Below are 24,457 nucleotides of genomic sequence, written 5' to 3'. Positions count from 1 at the left end.
CATGCTGAATGTGTATTAATAATATTAATACAAATTGTGGACTTTTTTTCCACTAAGATTTCAGGGTGACCCTACAAGCCTCATGTAGGCGACCCCTATGATTGGGAGAGAGGCGGAATAGGCACAATAGACTCCAGAGTGAATGGATCGGCCGATGGGGTAGAGAGGATATCTTCTCAATACTGGAGACTGTAGGTGGAGATGTGATTGTATAAAAACCATACGGTAAAACGAGAGAAAACATGGTGGACGGCGGCTTCAGGACCAGAGTTCTTCAGTTCTTCCAAACTTGTAGATGAGCGTGCTGCAGACCATAGACAAAGAGAAGAAAGTTCATGGCACGGATACAAGTGTTGAAAAGCAACGTCAGATCTCAACAACTTTTTTCTACATGTCCTATGCTGAGGTCATACAGGGAGTGGAAACTGTCAGCAAGCTGCGCTTATTGGAAACAGTCAGCAAGCTGCGCTTATTGGAAACAGTCAGCAAGCTGCGCTTACTGGAAACAATTGCAATTTACTATTTTCAGCCATTGTTGCTATATTCACATTTCTCTCTGGTTTACAGCTGGTTGCCCTGGAGACCGACCAACGCTGAGGTCTAGCTCGTAAGCACCAAGATAAAGATGGATAGGATTAATAGGCAACAGTGCGTTCCAGCGATCCGGGTCAGTTTCAAAACTGTGCTTACAAGCTCAATGGAAAAGCATGTTTTGCTGTCTTGCAGTGGTGGTCGGTTTCCAAAGCAACCAGCTGTAAACCAAAGAAAGTGTTCATATCTCAAAAGCGTCTGAAATTTTTAGTAAGCAGTAAACTGCAAAATTGCTTTTATTTACAAGCACTATTGGACAATACCTATTTATAAAAGAGGAAATCGCCCTTTTGTTCTTTTTACCTCTATTGTCCCAAGCAACTTTGCAAATCCTGTACAAAAACCTACTACCATTTTGCATTTACATCACCAGTGTAGATCACTAAGGTTATAGACCACAAGCAAACGTGGTGTGTAGTCTGTACGACGTTCAGTCATGTCTCTGAAACCCGTCTGTAGATTAACACAAAGATGAGGAAGAGGAAAAGCGGTATGACTGAAGGATCAGACTACACCGTGGTTGTTTGTGGTCTGTAACCATAGAGACACATCGCAGTGCAGAAGAGCTCCAAGACCAAAACAGTAAATTCTTTAAAAGGGATTCTGTCCGATGAAAATGACTGTGCAAACCAAGCACAGACGCTCTGTGGCCAAGCAGTTCAGTACATCATCCCACCTACTTGCTTTCTTACTATTACAGCCAGTCTCTTCCTTCATTGACAGCTTTGGCTTTTCCTATTGGAAAACAATAGGTCGGAAAGTGCCTGAACGTTGCCGATGCTTGGTTTGAACAGTCATTTTGTACTGACAGACATAACATATTGGTACGTTATATGCCAGCACAATGACTTTGATGCGGGCTCACAAGCTGAGCCTGCATGTTTCTGTGCACATGATGGCAGATTTAATCAGCCATCATGTGCCTCTAACAGCCCCAGGGGGAGTGAAGCTCCGCCATCAGCTGTTAGTCTCTGTCAGCGGCATTTAACAAGCGCCGACAGGGGCACGCACCGTTCCACGCTCCCTTCAAAGTGGCCGTGATGCGACTGAGGGCGCCGATGGGTTGCTAAGACAGACGAGGGTTTGCTGAAGACCCCCAGTGCCCATCATTAGGCTATGTGCACACGTATAAATGGTCCACTGCAGATTTTTCCGCAGCGGATTTGATAAGTCTGCAGAGCAAAAACGCTGTGTTTTTGCTGCAGATTTATCAAGGATTTACCGCGTTTTGTCTGTGGATTTCACTGTGGTTTTACAACTGCGGTTTTCTATAGGAGCAGTTGTAAAACCGCTGCGGAATCCGCAGATAGAAGTGACATGCTGCGGAATGTAAACTGCTGCGTTTCCGCACGTTTTTTTTCCGCAGCATGTGCACAGCGTTTTTTTGTTTCCCATAGGTTTACATTGTAATGTAAACTCATGGGAAACTGCTGCGGATCCGCATCGTGTGCACATAGCCTCACGATTGTCCTGTAATAGTCAGCAGGTGGCTGGAGATCATAGGAGATTGTGACTTTAGCTATACCTAGCAGAGCTGACACCCTGCTATGTGTAGTACAAGGCACCAGACGATCGCTGCTTCAAATTACCAAAGGGGACTATTAAATTCAGGAAAAAATATTAAGAAAAAAAAGTTCTAAAAAGAAAAAAAAAAAAAAACACAAGGGTCATCTCAACCCCCCTTTTGCCCCATTAAGAATAAAACAATCAAAAAAATTATATATACATCTGTGTTCGTAAAAGTGCAACTTATCAACATATAAAATAAACTAATGCAATCGGTATATGGCACAATGAGAAAAAAATTAAAATGCCAGAATTCCGTTTTTTGGGGATGCTGCAACATTGGAATAGGCGATCAAATCATCAAATCTATCTACAAATGGTATCAGCAAAAACATCAGCTCAGTGCACAAAACAATAAGCCCCAGATCCCCAAAAATGAAAAAGTTCCGGTCTTGGAAAATGGCGAGAAAAGCAAAAAACTTTTTTTTACTTACAAATTTGACCAAAATTTTCACTTAAATTTTAAAAAAATAAAAAACTATCCATGTTTGGTATCTGCGTACTCGTACTGACCTGGGGAATTATATTACCATATAGTAAACATGGAGAAAAAAAAACCCCACAATTTGTTAAATTGCACTTTTTTGAAATTTCACCGCCCTTTCCAATACACTGTGTAGTAGAATGAATGGTGACATTCAAAAGTACAACTAGTCCCACAATAAACAAGCCCTCATAAGGCTATATTGATGGAAAAATAAAAAAAAATGTCTCTGGGAAGACGGGTAGGAAAATTCAAGAAAAAAAAAAAAGGGAAAATGGCTATAGCGTGAAGGGGTTAAGTAAAAATTAATTGCAAAATTACAAATTTATGCACTGGAGAGATAAAAAGGTTGCAAAAGTGGACTTTGCCTTTAAGCTGTAAGTGAACAGAGTAATGTGAAGTGAATAATATAACCGGTAACTTACCTAAAAAATATCAGAGCATTCTGGAAAAATACAGCCAGACCAGGGTAGACATTGACATCTAGAGAAGAAGCAAATAACGAGGGTGAGTATGGATGAAGCTTTCGGGTAAAGCGGTGCAGACACTCCGGTGTTCTCGCTGTAGAAGTCCGGCATCACCGGCCGCGATCTGTTCTACACAAGTTCCGGTGATGCCGATGAGAAGCATTCATACCCCACAAACTGATGCAGCACATGGCGACCCGGCTATACAACTCATATCAAAGGGGTATTAACAGGTATCACCAGTGCGGGGGATAAGCAAAATATGGGAGGGTCCGAACACTAGAATGAACACAGTCCATTCTGCTGCTCCTCCACACCAGAGTATGACTAATAAATAAAGTGCTATTTCATATAAACATGAAATAGATGAAATTGGAATTGCACCACGGCTATAGAAAATAGGAAAAAACAAAGAACCTTAGCACATAAATTAACAAATTCATGTGTGCCCAGCAGCCACGACAAGGCGATCCTCTTTGCTGGGAACCAAACCTAATGTGATTCCTCTCCTGGGCTGATAGGATCCTGCTGTGATTAATGTAGGCTACCTACCCATATGAATGAGAAGGGTCATATTAGGTTAGGTTCCCAGCAAAGAGGATCGCCTTGTCGTGGCTGCTGGGCACACTTGAAATTTGTTAATTTATGTGCTAATTATCTTCGTTTCTTTCCATAGCAGTAATGCAATTCCAATTTCATGTGTACATGCTATAGTGCTACGGAGTGGAACTTTAATTGTTATATGTGGAGGTGGCTACTCTTAGCAGGCACCTGCTCACACCCGTTCCCTCTTTGGTCAGTGTTTGATATTTGCGTCCACACAAGGGCAGCACCGAATTGCATGGAGCGGTGTCCTAGCACGTTCCTCGGAGGCTGCATACAACTACATGGGGGTGCGAGCTTGCTGTATGGAAGGTAAGGAAAGTCATAAGGAGCAGCAATGGAAAGTACTGACAGCTGCAAAGGGCAACGCCTCTATTTTCCCTTGCAACAGATTTAATAAGTGTCATTTCTGGGTTAAGGGATGACAGGATACTTACTTTGTGTGACAAAAGCTCCAAAAAGGATCCACATGGAGGCAATGAGTGATCCAAACATCATCATAAAGCCAATGAAGAGCCAGATCCGGGCACCTGCGCAACAGAGTAGAATTGGAATCGGTGTAGTTAACTCCTTTTAAGCCTGTGGGCATCCATATACTATTTTTTATGGTTCGTTTGCTTCTTACATGCAAAAATAAGAAACATTTTCAATAGTCTTCACTAAACCTTTCTGTCCATTTTCATGGTGCAAAATCGGTGTGACTCCTGAACACTGCTGTCTGTACTGCTGCATCTGAACTAGATCTGTAAGCGCTCTGCTCCTGGCTGTTTCAGTTCTCTGCTCTTACCTTTCTTATTCTCAGTTATGGAGACAGCAGCATTGGAGGAAGATAAGTAGTGTTGATCAGAGTGTGGAGAGGGGAAAGCATCAAAGTCCTCAGGGAGGGCAGAACACACAGGCTGCACTTTATGAATATGCAGACAGGGTTTCAAAATCCACAGTACAGGTGAATATATGTACATGAACTCATCTGCTTAGCAGGTTCTGAATTACATAGTGGAATTCTGCATGAAAAATCTGCGCTGTCTGCAATTACCATTAAAGGTTTCTCAAGTACTAAAGACACAGGTGCTTTAGTCTAAACACAGCGCCACAGCTGTCCATGGACATGTCCGGTATTGTAGCTTACCTCTATTGAAGTATATGAGGGCTGAGCTACAATGTGACAGAGCAACACCTGCCTTGTTCTACCTGATTTTCTAATACTAGACAACCCGCAAGGTGTTCAGCGAGCAGGCGCGTGCTGGGGCAAGGTGTCGAGCGAGCAGGCGCATGCTGGGGCTAGGTGTCGAGCGAGCAGGCGCGTGCTGGGGCAAGAGGTCGAGCGAGCAGGCGCGCGCTGGGGCAAGAGGTCGAGCGAGCAGGCGCGCGCTGGGGCAAGAGGTCGAGCGAGCAGGCGCGCGCTGGGGCAAGAGGTCGAGCGAGCAGGCGCGCGCTGGGGCAAGGGGGTCGAGTGAGGAGGCGCGCAATCGAGAAAGGTTTTGAGCGAAAAGGTGCGCGCTGAGGCAAGGGGTCGAGCGAGCAGGCGCGCACTCGGGCAAGGGGTCGAGCGAGGAGGCGCGCGCTTGGGCATGGTGTTGAGTGAGGAGGCGCGCGCTGGGGCAAGAGATCGAGCGAGCAGGCGCGTGCTGGGGCAAGAGGTCGAGCGAGCAGGCGCGCGCTGGGGCAATGGGGACTCGAACATATTAATCGAGCACGTTTGCTCATCACTAGTATCTATATATGGGGAGAAAAAGCACAAAAAAAAATCTATTACTGACCTGTGCGGCCCAGGCAGCCATCACTGTAGCCGTCACCTCGTACCTGGGCATTGGATACAGCATTTATCCTGTGAGGACAAACACAAGTCAGTTACAGGAAATCATTCCGAGACGCGGAAACTTACTGAACCGCATTGTTGCCTGTGGCAAAACATTCTTCACCCAAGAATGACTGCAATGAGGAAAGTTACCATGTAAAACCTTAGAGTAGGAGCGCTTAGGTTTTGGAGTAGTCCCTTTCTGTGCTCTCTATGACGGTGCCAAGGTCCATACCGACATAGGGGGCGAGCTTGGTGTGAAGGAAGGTGAGCGGCCGCACAGAGCCCCATACAAAACCTCAGCATGTGACCAGACACGTCCATTGGTCTCCTCCAAAAACGCAGTCGATGACACTTTTTTGTACCTGCCTGAAAACGCCGCAAACTACTGAAAAAGATCAACGTCGTCTGCTACATTAACCCCAGCGGCGTCGGTGGCGGATGGGCAGAATTTTGTTTTTAATGCCCGACGTGAGGTAAAAGAGGTGTGAACATACTACTATATAAGATTAAGCATTAGGTTATGTGCCACAAGATGACGTCCTCCTACACTTTGTGATTATAAAGGTAAAATGGCCGGCCCCTTCAGGAGTCAGGCAGTGCTGGTAGGAGCACAGAAGGTTTCCAGTGATCATTACTGAGTAATCTGAGGAGAAGTGCTGCCGGGAAAAGCAAGGTCATTACCGGGTAGAAATGTTTACAGAGTAAAAACGTTTCATGCTGAAGATCCTGAGAGGGCATGTGCGGTGTTATGATTGCACCTAGTGACGGTATTTATGGCCACAGAGTCATATCTGATAACTGCTTGTAATAACTGGCAGTACACGACGCCGTTAACAGCCTGGAAGCCTTAGATCTAACACTGTACGCCTCGCTGCCTCCGTGGGGGTCCGGGAAGCCGAGATACCCTGTTTGCCAGTGTAATTTACGGAGAGCTGAAGAGAACTGCTGATATACAGCACTCGGTAAAGTTAGTGGCGACTGAGGACAAAAACAATAGCTCAGCTTTCCGACCACCTTCCAGCATGAGGAACCTGATCATTCGTAAACGAGTCTTCCCATCTCCAAGATCCTATCCCACCCAATATATAGTAGGTGTAATAATAATATTACAAATGTAGTATAGTACTTCTCATTCGCTTTGTCACTTACCCCATGTGCAGGGCATTGCAGTAGCTTACGTATCCATGGTTACGACCACTCAGAGCGACAGTTAGTTGCTAGTGGTCGCAACCATGGACACCTAAGAACTATACACATAAGAACTATACTACATTTCTAATTGGAGGTATTTTCTACTAGTAATACATCTACTGCATATTGGGATAGGATCTTTGAGAAATGGGAATACCCCTTTAAGTTTTCAAAGGATTTTTCCAATCTTGAACAATGATCATAAGTCATAGCTAGAGTTAAACAGAAAAATTTGTACAACCCTGATCCAACGGCCACAGACTTATCTATGAGCGACAGAAGAGACACCTGGAGACGCTAGGAGGGCTGTGGTCTAGTGGCCATGGACCACTGATGAGGCTGACCGGGATCATGTGAATCATTTGGCTCAACTCTAATCATAAATGTCCAATGAATGACGATCCTACAGAAAAGAGGCAATGGCCACCTTTCCATTGTAGAAATTGTTAAATTTCTTTTTTTTCCCCATGTAATACTTATTTTTTCCTGCGGGGGTGCTGTGGAGAAACTGAGCACTTACAGAATAAGGTGGAGCGCTTTCTAGCAGTCACTTCTGCTGGTTGGATTGCATTTGTAACAACTCTGCTGGCATCACGGCATGGCCTCACATCTCTCACACAATCATACCCACTGCTCCAGGCCATGATGTGCTTTCTCTTTAATGCCAGCTCTATGTTCTGTGTCTCTGCTCTCTGCTTGCCTCATGGCTATGTGTATAGGGGGCCGGCGCCTGAACTCTCTGGTTCTTATAGGAATCAGGTGCACCTGTCCAATCAGTTCCTGACCAATTACCAAGAGGCCTCCAGTATATAGTGCAGCTCCACCCTGTGCTCTGGGCCTGTGCAATGTGTTAGCTCAGTTACTGTTTAGCTGCTGAGTTTGCCTGGCCTTGCTCTGAGTTTCTCCCTCTGAGCTTTTCTCTGTGCTTTTGCCTTGTTCTTGTAGTCTGCCCTCCAGGAGGCAGAATATCCTGGTCCCTGTGTCTTGTTCTATTGCCTTGTCTGTACTTTGTCTTTTCTCGGTCTCCTTGTCTGTGGCTTCCTTCCCTGCTTTATTTCCCTGTGTTTTCTGTCTGCTTATACTCCGCACTCTTGCGGCTCTGCACTCAGATCTTGCTTCGCACTCTCTGGCTTTGCTCTGTGGCTCCGCTCTTTGCGGTTCTATCTGGCTCCGCCTCCTGTGTTTCTGCACTTGGCTCCGTCTCCACTCTTGGCTCCGCCTCCAGCATCTCCGCTCTTGGCTCCGCCTCCAGCGTCTTTGCTCTTGGCTCCGCCTCCAGCATCTTGGCTCCGCCTCCAGCGTCTCCGCTCTTGGCTCTGCCTCCAGCGTCTCCGCTCTTGGCTCCGCCTCCAGCGTCTCCGCTCTTGTCTCCGCCTCCAGCGTCTCCGCCTCTTGCGGCTCCGTCCTTGGCTCTGCCTTCTCCTTCTCTTCTCTTAGTTCCACCTTCTACTTGTTACTTGGTCCTCCTGTGTGAACAGATCCGTACCTGTTCCTTCATTCTCCTTTCCTTCTGGCTTGTTTCCGTACCTGCATCTTCTGTGTGTACAGGTCCCTACCTGTTCCTTCATCACACTCACAATAGGACTGCACTCGGGTGTCATCAGAGTGCAGCCTGATTCATACATCACATCAACCCGTCCTGTGTATCCTGTGTTCCTGCCAGTCCTGCCGTTCCTGCCCTGCCTTCCAGTCCTGTGTTCTTTGCAGTGCCTCCCAATCCTGTGTTCCTGCCAGTCCTGCAGGATTTGCCCTGCCTTCCAGTCCTGTGTTCCTGCTTCCTGCCGTGTCTCTGCCAGCCCTGAGTTCTCTGCCGTGTCTCTGCCAGCCCTGTCTCAGCCGTGCCAGCCTACTCGTCTGTGTTCCAGCCGTGCTCTTCTGCCAGTCCTGCCTAATGCCCGCACCAATCCTGGTGTTCCTGTCTCCCAAGTGGGATCAGCAGCCACAGCCAGACACCACCCTGGAGTAGCACCTGGCAGCAGCCTGCTGCACAAGCCTGTCCTCACCATCAGAGGCTCCAGTGAAAACCCAGGCAGCTGTCATAGTCACGCCCCTTCCAGGGTAGTCTGGTTTGTGGCACAGTGGGGCCACAAACCCCCCGAGCTCACGCCCACCAGTCAGGGCGTGAGCGTGACAGTTTGCACAGGCCATGGCCTCCGCTGTATCCCATGTCCTACCGCTCTCTGAGCATGATGAACTTTCTCTCTACCAGTATGAGCAAGCTGAAGAATTTGTTCCGCCCTGTGTCATTCCAATTGAGGAGACCTCGGGCCCAATCATAATTTCAAACGCTCTCTACGATCAACTCCGGGCCTATGAGGAGGAGCACGACCCAGCTGACCCACCTAGGTTCTATGGGAATCCAGAAGAATGCCAAAGCTTCCTGGAACAGTGCTTGCGCTACATCCTGCAGAATGCAGCTTGTTTTCCCTCTGACCGGATTAAGGTGGCCTACATCATGTCCTACCTAGCAGGAGATGCTTTATTATGGATTTGTCCCCTCTGGGAAGCAGGGGATCCTATCGTCATGAGTCTTGGGGCCTTCCTGGTGGCCTTCCGTAAAGTCTTTGACAAACCTCGTCCTGCTGCTCCTGTGAAGTCTTCCCCATTTAGATCCGAGAGGCGCTCCTGACGGGCGAAACCAGTGAAGAAACCTCTACGTCAAGCCATGACCGTCTGTGATCCTCCAGTTCCTCTACCCGTTAAAGCAGCTACTGAAATAGAACCCAAAAAGACAGACAAGAGTGGACTGGCAAAGCGTCAGTCTAAGACCAGTCGTAAGAAGGGCTTACTATGTCGCTGCTGTTGTGAGGAACACCTGGAAGACCTCTGTCCAGGGGATCTAAAGCTCCCAAACCTCGGGCCAGTAGGAGAGACTGCCCTTGGTGAGAATAACTCCCTTCCGCTAAAGTCTGAGTCTGTTCCAGTGCCTTGTGGGAGCTTCGGTCCTGCAGATGTGTTAAAGCTGCTAACCAGATGGAGTCTAAGTGTGATTCCTGTTCCACTGCTCCAGAATCCTGTGAAGGTGTTTGGTGATTGCCGAGCCCTACTTATGAACAGTCCAGTGTTGAAAGGACAACTACAGCTCCAAATCGGAGCATTGTATGCGGAGAGATTTGTTTTCCACTTGTTGACCAGTCCGCCCGTCGGTCGTTCTGAACCGGATACTCTGCTGCCCGTTCCGGTCCAAAGACCCAGCGTGGTTCTGCGTTTGGAACTATCAAGTCCCCAGAAGTTTCTTGTTCCTAAACTGCTAGGTCAACCTACAGTGTTGATATCTTCTCCACCCAATCAGCTGGCTATTGAGTCACGGTGTGCTGACCTCACTGAAGTAAAGGAGACAGTGGCGTCCTCTCCGCACACCTCCAGTGTCAATACCTGTGACCAGTTCCCAGGAACATCCCTGTCACTTAAAACATTTTCTATGAACTTTGGGAAGAAGATGCTTCCTGTAATGATGCCTTCGGATTCCATGTGGCAGGTGGATGAAGAAATTGAAGCTGAAGCTCTTGCATCTCTGTTCTTCACCAATCCGGAGGAAGAAATGGTCCAGTCTTGTCAGAGCAACTGGCTGATGGGGCTTGCTAAATGTATGTCTTCTGCTTCCAAGTGGCTACTTGCTGATAATACTAAGACAGAGACTTACTCATCCTCTAATCTTGAAGAGGAGGTCCAGTTTTTTCAGGGTACCAGGTTGAAGATGTTTCCTATATGTATGCCTCCAGTTTCCATCTGGCTATCGGGCGAAGCCAAGACTGAAGTGTTCTCATCTCTGCTTCCCACCGGTCTAAAGGAGGAGGTCCAATTTTCTTGTAATGATGGACTTAAGTTGGATCCAGTGAAGGTGTCTTCAGTGTCCAAAGAATCAGACTATGTTGTGGTCAAATCACAAGCTTCCAAGTCCCTGCTTTCTGTTGACCAGGTGAAAGAAGTCCTGTCCCTTGTATCTTCTGAGTGGGAGGCTGATCTTACTGGACTCAAAGAGACTGAGCATCCTGAGATCTTTAATGTCTCAAATACCTCATTCTACGAGAGGAATGTTGTGATGGCTATGACTATGTGTCCTCCTATCCTTCTTCTACAGGTTATTCTGGCGGGCTTGAAAAGGAGGGGCCGTAAAGGGGGGGGGGTACTGTAACAGCTCTGCTGGCATCACAGCATGGCCTCACATCTCTCTCACAATCTTACCCACTGCTCCAGGCCATGATGTGCTTTCTCTTTAATGCCAGCTCCATGTTCTGTGTCTCTGCTCTCTGCATGCCTCATGGCTATGTGTATAGGGGGCCGGCGCCTGAACTCTCTGGTTCTTATAGGAATCAGGTGCATCTGTCCAATCAGTTCCTGACCAATTACCAAGAGGCCTCCTGTATATAGTGCAGCTCCACCCTGTGCTCTGGGCCTGTGCAATGTGTTAGCTCAGTTAGTGTTTAGCTGCTGAGTTTGCCTGGCCTTGCTCTGAGTTATTTCCTCTGAGCTTTTCTCTGTGCTTTTGCCTTGATCTTGTAATCCGCCCTCCAGGAGGCAGAATATCCTGGTCCCTGTGACTTTGTCCCTGTGTCTTGTTCTATTGCCTTGTCTGTACTTTGTCTTTTCTCGGTGGCTTTCTTCCCTGCTTTCTTTCCTTGTGTTTTCTGTCTGCTTACACTCCGCACTCTTGCGGCTCTGCACTCAGATCTTGCTTCGCACTCTCTGGCTTTGCTCTGTGGCTCCGCTCTTTGCGGTTCTATCTGGCTCCGCCTCCAGCGTCTCCGCTCTTGGCTCCGCCTCCAGCATCTCCGCCTCCAGCGTCTCCGCCTCCAGCGTCTCCGCCTCCAGCGTCTCCGCCTCCAGCGTCTCCGCTCTTGGCTCCGCCTCCAGCGTCTCCGCTCTTGGCTCCGCCTCCAGCGTCTCCGCTCTTGGCTCCGCCTCCAGCGTCTCCGCTCTTGGCTCCGCCTCCAGCGTCTCCGCTCTTGGCTCCGCCTCCAGCGTCTCCGCTCTTGGCTCCGCCTCCAGCGTCTCCGTCCTTGGCTCTGCCTTCTCCTTCTCTTCTCTTAGTTCCACCTTCTACTTGTTACTTGGTCCTCCTGTGTGAACAGATCCGTACCTGTTCCTTCATTCTCCTTTCCTTCTGGCTTGTTTCCGTACCTGCATCTTCTGTGTGTACAGGTCCCTACCTGTTCCTTCATCACACTCACAATAGGACTGCACTCGGGTGTCATCAGAGTGCAGCCTGATTCATACATCACATCAACCCGTCCTGTGTATCCTGTGTTCCTGCCAGTCCTGCCGTTCCTGCCCTGCCTTCCAGTCCTGTGTTCTTTGCAGTGCCTCCCAATCCTGTGTTCCTGCCAGTCCTGCAGGATTTGCCCTGCCTTCCAGTCCTGTGTTCCTGCTTCCTGCCGTGTCTCTGCCAGCCCTGAGTTCTCTGCCGTGTCTCTGCCAGCCCTGTCTCAGCCGTGCCAGCCTACTCGTCTGTGTTCCAGCCGTGCTCTTCTGCCAGTCCTGCCTAATGCCCGCACCAATCCTGGTGTTCCTGTCTCCCAAGTGGGATCAGCAGCCACAGCCAGACACCATCCTGGAGTAGCACCTGGCACAAGCCTGTCCTCACCATCAGAGGCTCCAGTGAAAACCCAGGCAGCTGTCATAGTCACGCCCCTTCCAGGGTAGTCTGGTTTGTGGCACAGTGGGGCCACAAACCCCCTGAGCTCATGCCCACCAGTCAGGGCGTGAGCGTGACAGTATTGAGCAGAGCATTGATTGGTTTTCCTAATAGCATGGTTAGCAGAAAACCCGCCGCCTGCTGCCCGATATCCATTGTAGGCAGCGGTCAGACCAAGGAATCAGTACAGGAAGTGGCCGAATGACGTCTGATGCTTGGAGACGTAGAGCCGACATTGCTAATCTCCATCTCCAAGAATATGAGAGCAGCAGAAGCCTCGGGATAGAGGCCAAACTCCTTATTTCTACTCAACTTTTAACCCCTTGTTCCCCAGTCGATCTGTCCTCAGCTTTATGGTCACCAATGTAACTACATCACTGGGTACAGCAGTAACATATAAGATAAATCACAGTTCTGGCCAGATACGGATTTGGCATTGTGAAAAAAATTTTTTTTTAAAATTTGAAGCATACGAGTTGCCAGAGAGTAATCAGGGGTAAAATCTCGTTCCTCTACAGTTCCACCATCAATGGTGGAAACGGTGTTTGCACATGCACCTTGTGCTTCTTCCCCCTCTGCCGCGGGAATCGCCTCCAGTGTCACGTACCATGACTGCTCACAGATCACAATATACTGCGCAAGCACCTCAGATCCAAAGAGGTAGGGCATGTATTTTCCTATATTTTATGGAGTAAAACTGGTCTCGCTTTTCGGCGTCGATGGGGGGAAAACTGGTCTCGCTTTTCGGCATCGATGGGGGTATCTGGTCTCACTTTTCGGCGTCGATGGGGGGAAAACTGGTCTCGCTTTTCGGCATCGATGGGGGTATCTGGTCTTGCTTTTCGGCGTCGATGGGGGGAAAACTGGTCTCGCTTTTCGGCGTCGATGGGGGGAAAACTGGTCTCGCTTTTCGGTGTCGATGGGGGGAAAACTGGTCTCGCTTTTCGGTGTCAATGGGGGGAAAACTGGTCTCGCTTTTCGGCATCGATGGGGGGAAAACTGGTCTCGCTTTTCGACGTCGATGGGGGGAAAACTGGTCTCGCTTTTCAACGTCGATGGGGGGAAAACTGGTCTCGCTTTTCAACGTCGATGGGGGGAAAACTGGTCTCGCTTTTCAACGTCGATGGGGGGAAAACTGGTCTCGCTTTTCGACGTCGATGGGGGGAAAACTGGTCTCGCTTTTGGACATCGATGGGGGGAAAACTGGTCTCGCTTTTCAGTGTCGATGGGGGGAAAACTGGTCTCGCTTTTCAGTGTCGATGGGGGGAAAACTGATCTCGCTTTTCAGTGTCGATGGGGGGAAAACTGGTCTCGCTTTTGGACATCGATGGGGGGAAAACTGGTCTCGCTTTTCAGTGTCGATGGGGGGAAAACTGGTCTCACTTTTTGGCCCCGAACGGTGAAAACTGATCTCGATTGTTGACGCCGAAATGCGATAACTTTATCCCCTTCCCAGCACCCCCCAACATATATCCCCCTCCAAAAAAGCGATAACTTGCTGATCAGTGGGGTCTGACCGTTGGGACCTCCTAGCAATACCAAGTAGGGGGCTCTGTAAGCAAGAACGGGGCACTAATGAATGGAGTGGAGGTGTACATGGCTTGGCCTCCACCCAATTTCTTGTGTAGGGGTCTAACAGATATTCAAGCACAGTGATGTGCTTCCTCTGGCAGTCCCATAGACAATGAATGGAAGGGATGCCAAGCACACACATACCTGCTCCATCCTGGACCCCATTTTCCGGGTTCCAGAACCCTGGCTTCGAGCTTGGTGGAGGTTCCGGAGGTCAGACACCCAGATCAGCAAGTTATCCCCTACCTTAGGAATAAGCTTATACCTCCAACTTACATGAAGAACGCTACAGTTGAGAAAACCCCACAAGTGTGGAAAGCGTGATTCAGGTCCTCTTGTTTAGGATACACCACCGCGGCATCGATCATAATCCACCACCCTGAAAAAAACTGAACCAGAAGTAAAATAAATAAGAATACAACCAGTAAGGTGGCTCATTGGTTAGCAGTGTTGCTTTGCAGCACTGGTGGGGGTCCTATATCCAATAGGGACAGCGATGATCATTTCTGCAAACGCTACGGAATATGTTGGCGTTACATAAGGGTGTGGAAGAGAATTGCTCCAATCCTGAAAATGGGCAGTGTGGGGTCTGACCAGAGCGAGGTTTCACCATGGGCATCACCACTCCATTCACTGTCTATGTGACCGACTGACACAGACCACTGCGGTACCCCGCCCAATGTCGCATTCAGAGTGAATGCACCATTTAGGAGTTCATATAACTCATTAAACAGGAAGAATAAAATAGAATTGAATTACCATTTTTTTAATTTTTTTTTTTTTCAATTTTATGCCATCACCCGTGCTGCACAAATAATGGGTCATATTCATTCTGGGGGTCAGTACGATTGTGGAGACACCAAATTTATAGCGATTTATTACTACTGAACATTAAGTATACAATTTGTAAAGAAAGGCATTACTAGCAGTGATGAGGGATGTGCTGGGATAAGGTGTTATCTGAGCATGCTTGGGTGCTAACAGAGTGTCCTCAACGTGCTCGAATAAAATGTGTGAGTCCCTGCGGCTGCACGTCTCACGGCTGTTAGACAGCCACAAACAGACAATCCCTCCATGTGTTGTGGCTGTCGAACAGCCGTGAGACGTGCAGCCGCAGGGACTCAAACATATCTTTTGAGCACGCCAAAGTCACTCGGTCAGCACCCGAGCATGCTCAGATAACACCTTATTCCTGCACGTTCCCTCATCACTAATTACTAACAGAGGCAACTACTTGCCTGTTCTACCACCCAGCGCCGGCTCAGAGCAGTCACTGACCGCTCCTTCCAGCCAAGTCAATAGAGCAGCTCTTCTTATCTGTCATGCTGATTGACAGACAGCTCCCTGCAATTAGGTAGCGGGGAGGCGGCTGTCAATCAGCATGACGTCCATCACACCCCAGCAACAGGGCAGAGTAGAAAAGAAGCTACTGCTCTGTCAGGGATGTTAGTGGAAGCCATGGAACTGCCGGCAGGAGCGGTCTGTGACCCCATGGTGACGGCAGAGATCGGCGCCGGTCAGAACAGGAAGGTAGTTAGCTCAGTGCTTGACCAGAGGAGGAGATTTATAAAGGGGGGCTTTTCTGTTCGGCATCCTCACATCTTGGTTAGAGTGTAAGGAACCTGTAAAGATGGTCTCGCGCTGTGGAGTCCCCATCCTGCCCTGCATCACCCACACAGGACATTGAGATTTATGGACATTGTGTAATACCTCCTTTCAACAGTGGTGGTGCTGTAAGGAAATTGAACACTTACTGTCAGGTTTACCGCTGATCAGTGGGTCACGTTTTGATCTGTTTGAGCCCTAACAAGTCGCCACTGTCTGATGAGGAGACCCCCTTTAACAGCGGGGGCGCTCCCTCTGGCAGATTTGGGCAGTTCATGTGTTAAGAGGACACCATGGGGGAAACATCAATCGGGCGGCAGCTGGACTCCATATTGAAGTGACTGATGATGTAAATGATAAAGCGTGACGTGATCACCTACCAGGACGCCGGCCACCACGGAGGCGATGGTGTTCCTCTTCTCGCCCCAGTCGATGCATTCACACTGCGGCCATCGGAAATTATCCAGAAACCCGGCCATGATCACCAGCTGAAGAAAAGAGGCATTACTGAGGGACGAGGCCTACAGCTGTCACTATCAGGGCGTGTTCACACGCAGCATTTGTGTGCAGGGAATTAAAATAAAACAGTAGAAAATCTACATTACAATTTTGCATTTTCTATCCGGTTTTAGGCAGAAAACAACCATATACTTTATTTGTAAGTCTCACTGACCTCAATGGGGGAAAAACAAGTTGATTGCTGAAAAAAAACTGACGGTGCTGCGATTAAAAAAAAACAACAACATGGAAAATGTGATCGATATTTTGGAAATCACATTTACTTTGCTGCTACTGCAAGATGTGGCGTTACTCCTACTCCCCAAAACATGCAACATGTGAACGAACACATACAACGTGAGAAGACGATGGTGAAGTGACCGGCCGCTGGACACACAGCCTTCATGGAGGGCACAAAATCTGACCTCCAGCCGCCCCAGGGGCAATAATCGCTAATGACAATGAGTGACCTAGACTCTCCTGATTAGTGATAAAGGACCAAAAAAAAATAAAAAATCACTAGAGAAAAAGAAGCAAACATACATATATACCGTATATACTCGAGTATAAGCCGACCCGAGTATAAGCCGACCCCCCTAATTTTGCCACAAAAAACTGGGAAAACTTATTGACTCGAGTATAAGCCTAGGGTGGAAATGCAGCATTTACCGGTGAATTTCAAAAATAAAAATAGATAATTATTTCCCCATAGCTGTGCCCCATATAGTGCCCTGCACCGTTCATATTTCCCCATAGCTGCCATATAGTGCCCTGCACCGTTCATATTTCCCCATAGCTGCCATATAGTGCTCTGCACCGTTCATATTTCCCCATAGCTGCCATATAGTGCTCTGCACCGTTCATATTTCCCCATAGCTGTGCCCCATATAGTGCTCTGCACCGTTCATATTTCCCCATAGCTGTGCCATATAGTGCTCTGCACCGTTCATATTGCCCCATAGCTGTGCCATATAGTGCTCTGCACCGTTCATATTTCCCCATAGCTGCCATATAGTGCTCTGCACCGTTCATATTGCCCCATAGCTGTGCCATATAGTGCCCTGCACCGTTCATATTTCCCCATAGCTGCCATATAGTGCCCTGCACCGTTCATATTTCCCCATAGCTGCCATATAGTGCCCTGCACCGTTCATATTTCCCCATAGCTGCCATATAGTGCTCTGCACCGTTCATATTTCCCCATAGCTGCCATATAGTGCTCTGCACCGTTCATATTTCCCCATAGCTGCCATATAGTGCTCTGCACCGTTCATATTTCCCCATAGCTGCCATATAGTGCTCTGCACCGTTCATATTTCCCCATAGCTGTGCCCCATATAGTGCCCTGCACCGTTCATATTTCCCCATAGCTGCCATATAGTGCTCTGCACCGTTCATATTTCCCCATAGCTGTGCCCCATATAGTGCTCTGCACCGTTCATATTTCCCCATAGATGCTCCACATAAATCTCTGCCATTGCTGCTGCTGCTGCTGCAATAAAAAAAAAAAACACATACTCACCTCTCTTGCTTGCAGCTCCCAGCGTCCGGTCCCGGCGTCTCTCCGCACTGACTGATCAGGCAGAGGGCGCCGCGCACACTATATGCGTCATCGCGCCCTCTGACCTGAACAGTCAGAGCGGAGCGGCGCCGGGAAGATGGAGCGGCGCCCTGCGGCTGGAACGGGGACAGGTAAATATGACATACTTACCTGCTCCCGCCGTCCGGCTCCTTCTCCCGGACAGCTGTCTTCGGTGCCGCAGCCTCTTCCTCTATCAGCGGTCACCGTTACCGCTGATTAGAGAAATGAATAGGCGGCTCCACCCCTATGGAAGATGGAGCCGCATATTCATTTCTCTAATGAGCGGTCCCACGTGACCGCTGAAGAGGGGAAGAACTGCAGCACCGAAGACCGTGGGACGGCAGGGGGAGCGCCAGGATCGCTGGAAGCAGGTAAGTATGCCTCAGCGCCCTCTCCCGCCGACCCTGCCACCCACCTTGACTCGAGTATAAGCCGAGAGAGGCACTTTCAGCCCAAAAATTTGGGCTGAAAATCTCGGCTTATACTCGAGTATATACGGTACATACAATAAATAAATAAAGGCGGGAAACTGAAAACAATTAGAATACTTGGCGGCCCCCCACAGAGGTTTGGTGGGTTAGTAAGTGGTTGTTTTCAGTATTTTGCACCTGTGCGGTCCCGCCTTTATCATGGGGGGCTGCTGCATCCCGTTTCTGCTTTTGTGTTTGGACATGGTATTGTAGGTGTAGCAGCTTTTTCTCCCTTCTGTGATTACTGACTACATAAGAGACCAAATTAAAGGGGTCATCAGCTACTTAAATACCAGATTGGTGGGGGTGGGACACAGCACCCCTTACTGATCAGCTTCGTCTAGGGGAGGATTAAGACTAGCAAGGGATCAGGGCAATTTAGAAGGCGTGGGGTCCCCCCAGGTACCTGATGTATCACGTGACATGTCGCATGATCCTCTTTAATAGATCATGTGATCGGTCATGTGAGTAACCCATGTGCTCTGGTGCACATCTGTAGATGGAAAATGACAGATCGTCCCCACGTGGACGCCCAACCCCCCGTGTACACAGTATGAGCCCCCACGTGGCCCCCCGTGTATACAGTATGAGCCCCCACGTGGCCCCCGTGTTTACAGTATGTTCCCCCACGTGGCCCCCTATATACAGTATGAGCCCCCACGTGGCCCCCTATATACAGTATGAGCCCCCACGTGGCCCCCTATATACAGTATGAGCCCCCACGTGGCCCCCTATATACAGTATGAGCCCCCACATGGCCCCCTATATACAGTATGAGCCCCCACATGGCCCCCTATATACAGTATGAGCCCCCACATGGCCCCCTATATACAGTATGAGCCCCCACATGGCCCCCTATACACAGTATGAGCCCCCTATATACAGTATGAGCCCCAACAAGGCCCCCTATATATAGTATGAGCCCCAACATGGCTCCATTAACAACCAAAGCAATCAACCTATGGGGCACTTATACATGTAAACCTCAACAAAAAAAAAGGAAAAAAATCTCTCTTTAATTTAAAAACCCACATACTTTATAGTCACGTGTTCATGGACGAGAGCAAAAAAGATCCCAAGGACAATTTAAAAAGAAAAAAAAAAACCACACACACACAAAAAAAAAAAAAAAACATGCTTGCTTCACTCTCGTTCCCTTGGCGCTCTGCTTCGGTCCCCAAGGCTCCTCTTGTACTAAGAACATGCTGGAGCGTGTCGGCTGATGACATCATCGCTCCGGCATGTCAGAGGCGATGGAAGCTCCGCTGCTATTCTGTATGGTCGGCAGCAATAGCCCAGATTCCCCCTCAGTACCTGGCCGCGGCCACTAGACAATTGATGAAGCTGTGGAGCTGTGCATCTGATCACAATCAGAGGGGGGGCAGATGTCACACCTCTACCAATCTGATCTGTATGACCTTTCCTAAGGATAAGGATAGGTCATCATCGACCAAATGCTTTAAAGAGGCTGTTCACACACAGATTTTGTTTTAAGAGTAGATCCACTCCAAAATCAAATCTGCTGAAAAAAAAACAACTGGATTATACACTGCTCAAAAAAATAAATAAATAAATAAAAGGGAACACAAACACAATGTAACTCCAAGTCAATCACACTTCTATGAAACCAAACCTTCCATTTATGAAGCAACACCGATTGTGAATCAATTTCTCCTGCTGCTGTGCACATGGAACGGACAACAGGTAGAAATGATAGCAATTAGCAAGACAACCCCTATAAAGGAGCAGTTCTTCAGGGGGTGACCACAGACCATTTCTCTATTATCATCCTTTTGAGCTGTTTTGATCACTTTTGCATTTTGTTATTGTTCTCACCCCTAGAGGTACTGCACAGTAGCATAACGCGGTGTCCACAACCCACAGATGTTGCTCAGATAGTGCAGCTCATCCAGGATGGCACATCAGTGCGAGCTGTGGCAAGAAGGTTTGCTGTGTCTGTCAGCGTAGTGTCCAGAGAATGGAGCAGATGCCAGGAGACAGGCAGTACACCAGGAGATGTGGAGGGGCCATAGGAGGACAACAACCCAGCAGCAGGACCGCTACCTCAGCCTTTGTGCAAGGAGGAACAGGAGGAGCACTGCCAGAGCCCTGCAAAATGACCTACAGAAGCCACAAATGTGCATGTGTCTGCACAAACTATTAGAAACCGACTCCATGAGAGTGGTATGAGGGCCTGATGTCCACAGATGGGGTTGTGCTTACAGCTCAACACTGTGCAGGACGCTTGGCATTTGCCACAGAACAGTAGGATTGGCAGATTCGACATTGGCGCCCTGTGGTCTTCATGAATGAGAGGAGGTTCACACTGAGCACATGTGACAGACGTGACAACCTGGAAACGATGTGGGGAACGTTCTGCTGACTGCAATATGATCCAGCATGACCGGTTTGGCAGTGGGTCAGTAATGGTGTGGGGTGGCATTTCTTTGGAGGGCCGCACAGCCCTCCATGTGCTCACCAGAGGTAGCCTGACTGCCATTAGGTACCGAGATGAGATCCTCAGACCCCTTGTGAGACCATATGCTGGTGCGATTGGCCCTGGGTTCCTCCTAATGCAGGACAATGCCAGACCTCATGTGGCTGGAGTGTGTGAGCAGTTCCTGCAAGATGAAGGCATTGAAGCTATGGACTGACCCGCCCGTTCCCCAGACCTGAATCTGATTGAACATATCTGGGTCATCATGTCTCGCTCCATCCACCAACGTCACGTTGCACCACAGACTGTCCAGGAGTTGGCGGATACTTTAGTCCAGGTCTGGGAGGAGATCCCGCAGGAGACCATCCGCCAGCTCATCAGGAGCATGTCCAGGCGCGTGGAGGCCACACACACTACTGAGCATCATTTCCTTGTCTTGAGGCATTTCCACTGAAGTTGGATCAGCCTGTAACTTCATTTTCCACTTTGATATGGAGCATCATTCCAACTCCAGACCTCCATGGGATATTAGTTGTGATTTACATTGAAATTTTTTAGGTTTTATTGTTCTCAACACTTTCCACTATATAATGAATAAAGATTTACAACTGGAATATTTCATTCAGTGATATCTAGGATGTGGGATATTAGTGTTCCCTTTATTTTTTGAGCAGTGTATACTTCTATTCATTTTTATGGGAAACCCACTTTACTGTTCTGGAAGAATAGACAAGATTAGACCTAGATGATTCCGCTCCAAGCTAGGTACTGTCCAATCAAATGGCTGCAAAGAACGCGTCAGGGATAAACTCTACAGTAAATGCTCCAGGAAAATAAAAACTCCTCCAAATACGCCCCCCCAAAAAACATTTCTTTTTGGGGGGCGTATTTCAGATATAAGGGATTTTTCTGGTTTTCCAAAATGATGGTCCAAGTGTCCTCAGCGTTTGCTCCACGCGTCAGTTTTTACCATCAAGGTTTCATCATTTCTTCTCATGTGTAAAAAAAATAAAAAATAAAACAATTGCCCGTGTACTACACTGTCAATCACGGGCAGCACTCGGATGTAGTGATGAGTGAGTGTACTCGTTGCTCGGGTTTTCCAGAGCACGCTCGGGTGACATCCGAGTATTTTTATTGCGCGGAGATTTAGTTTTCATCACCACAGCTGAATGATTTACAGCTAGCAGCCAGGCTGAGTACATGTGGGGGTTGCCTGGGAATCCCCACATGTAATCAAGCTGTCTAGTAGCTGCAAATCATGCAGCTGCGGCGATGAAAACTAAATCTCAGAGCAACAACAAATACTCAGATCACCCGAGCGTGCGGAGCAACTAGTACACTCGCTCATCACTACTCAGATGACATCCGAGTTCTGCCTCTAAAAGTTCAAGGATCCATAGACTTTTATGGATAATGGCTCGACTGAAAAATGGAAAATGTTTCTGAGATTTTTTTGGATGATGCACGGTCCACAAAAAAACAAAAGGAGGATTAAGACCAGGGCTCGGCTACTACTGAATGGACCAGTGCGTTCTCATTTAAGGGAACCGGTCAGTTTAATAAAAATGGTTTATACAGGCAACTGTAGCGATAATCTGCAGGAAAATGGCGTTTACATACCGGATCAGCGGCTACAGGGAGAAAATGAAGTTCTATCCTCCCTGCAGCCACTCGCTTTCCAGTTATTGTGGCGGCACAGGGAGCCATTACAGTCACCACTCCACAGCACATTGATTGGCAGCGTGCGTGTGCAGAGTGTGTGTGGGCTACGCTGTCACTCAAAGTGCAGGAGGGCGACTGCAGCACTCACAGTATAATGAGGGGTGACTGTAACCGCTCCGATGACTGGAAGCGAACAACTGCAGGGAGAATAAAACTTTGTTTTCTCCCTGTACCCTCTGCTCTAGTAAGGCAGTCAGAAATGATTCATAGGGGTTGTCCAGGCTTATGACAAACACAGACGGTGCGCGCTACGAGGATTCTCCCGGCCACATTCAGACTAGACGTGCGCAGCCTCGCTCAGTACAAATGAAGGGAGCGAGGCCAGGCATGTCTAGCCGACGAGTCCCCAGAAGTACAGATATCGCACACGTGCCGTCACCCCACCACTGTCTCACCGCCAGCACCGGAGAACGCAGGCAGCGCGCACCGCGAGGGCTCACAGGTCTGCAGTCACATACAGTGTGTGCAGGCTTTCATGAGAAGCCTGGACAACCCCTTTAATGCTATTTACCTGCAGATTACGACTACAGATAATGATTTGGTCTTTAATGGCTCACAGGTTGCTTTTAAAGGGTTGTAATGTCACTAAATAGATCATCAATATAAGACCAGTGGGGGTCCAGCAGCCGATGCCCCCCGCCGATCAGCTGATATTGGGCCAGATGTGCACAATGTACCCGAGTAGTGGTCGTTCTCAGGCTCTGCGCCTCCTATTGAAGTGAGTAGTAGCTGAGCTGCAGTACCTGGGAGCAGCCACTAGAGAGCATGGTTGTGCACATTTGGCCCCTGAAATGTTGCACCTCTGTGGAGAATGCATTGCACTGGCTCTCTCCATTCACTTCTATGGGGAATCTGACCACAGGGGAGTATTTTGCAGCATATGCAGCCTGATTTACGGCAGCTTCTATCAGTCAGAATGCAGGTGTGCAGCCTGCTGACGGTTTCCCAGGGCACCATCATAGCTCACCTGCGCCCGGACTCAGTAAAGCGCATCCATGTCATTAGAAGAGGTCGCAGGCTAATAATAGCAGCAATGACAGCTCAGTTCTGGAACTACAACACCCAGCAATTGCAACCAAAATGCTTAGACTTGTAGTCCTACAGCAGCTGCGCAGGCAGGCTGGGAGCAGCGGCGGGCACGGCCGGCAGTGAAGGGGTGTGCCACTTACCCTCTGCAGTCCGGCCGCTCGGCTCACGCGCTACACTACTTCCATCTAGGGGCAGGGCTTCTACCAGCTTACGTCACGACGTCGAGGGGGCGTAACTCACGCCGATCGATCATTGCCTGTGGACTACGCCTGCGCGTGGCGGCCATGTTGTGATTGGCACACGCGCACTCAAGTCAAAACAGCAACAGGGAGAATTTTTTTTTTCTTCGCCAAGCTTTATTTGTTGTGATTGGCACATGCGAGCCACTCAACACAGTAACAGGAAGGAACGTTTTTTTTTCTTCTTCGCCAAGCTTTATTTAATGTGAATGGTGCACGCACACAGTAATGATGTGAAGGAACTTTTTTTTTTTTTTTACTTCGCCAAGCTTTATTTGTTGTGGACAACAAAATACAAACGGACAATACATAAGATTCTACATAGGTTTCTTTGATCAGCGATTTTTTTGTTATTATTATTTTTGTGACGGTCTTCAAAACGTACTGGAAACAGGTGGTGGTGGGGTGTAATGGTGAAAAAACAAATATTGCGGGGACAGGCGCCTCCAGTAAGCCATCTGCTGCTATGGGTACTCATCGGCGCATTGTAGTCACATCTCATGGATTCAATGCCCTACTAGGATGGCGCCACTGCCACCACATGCCGCTGTTAGAGAGTTACAATGGCGTGGCTCATGTTCCTCGGGGGCGTGGCTGATAGGATCCTCGGGGGCGTGTCTTTAGGCTTTAATATTCTGTGAGCCCCTCCCTTTTAGCAAAGACCATAAAAATTAGCAATAGATGAAAAAGCTCGTGTGTCTAGAACCATATGATGGATTTAAAAAAAAAAGATGGAGTACTCGGGACTCGGAAGATTTCAGCAGCACACAAATCTTTTTGGAGTTATAAGGTGTCCCCGTTCCCTGGGAGCCTCCTGAACGGTTTAGGAGAGTTGATTTTGACAGCTGTGCAGAAGACAAGATGGGAGGTAATTCAGGAATGGAGCCGTGGCTCAGGGCTAGGAGTAGAAAACATTCATGAACCACAACCCCAATGGTGAGGTAGAAGCAAGGATGAGGTCA

At 48.5% G+C, this 24,457-nt stretch overlaps 1 protein-coding gene across 2 annotated transcripts; it reads right to left on the bottom strand.

Moving 5' to 3' along the window:
- Positions 1 to 23,469, bottom strand: TMEM50B (transmembrane protein 50B). 2 transcript variants are annotated; one of them, XM_069760808.1, is made up of 7 exons: positions 23,397 to 23,469; positions 15,896 to 16,003; positions 14,187 to 14,299; positions 5,472 to 5,539; positions 4,149 to 4,241; positions 3,067 to 3,124; positions 1 to 304 (listed from the first exon to the last, which is right to left on the bottom strand). In XM_069760808.1, the coding sequence occupies exons 2-7, from the start codon at positions 15,992 to 15,994 to the stop codon at positions 259 to 261; spliced, it is 477 nt and encodes a 158-aa protein (XP_069616909.1). In that variant the 5' UTR covers positions 15,995 to 16,003; positions 23,397 to 23,469; the 3' UTR covers positions 1 to 258. The 2 variants fall into 2 exon arrangements, with proteins under 2 accessions (XP_069616909.1, XP_069616910.1); XM_069760809.1 differs by lacking the exon at positions 23,397 to 23,469 and adding an exon at positions 23,195 to 23,323 and having other exon boundaries at positions 118 to 304.
- Between the last annotated feature and the right edge of the window lie 988 nt (positions 23,470 to 24,457).

This window comes from Ranitomeya imitator, chromosome 3 (assembly GCF_032444005.1).
Source record: "Ranitomeya imitator isolate aRanImi1 chromosome 3, aRanImi1.pri, whole genome shotgun sequence".
NCBI classification, from domain to species: domain Eukaryota; kingdom Metazoa; phylum Chordata; class Amphibia; order Anura; family Dendrobatidae; genus Ranitomeya; species Ranitomeya imitator.
Note: the sequence above shows the minus strand (reverse complement) of the source record. Positions and strands in the feature narration are given on the sequence as shown.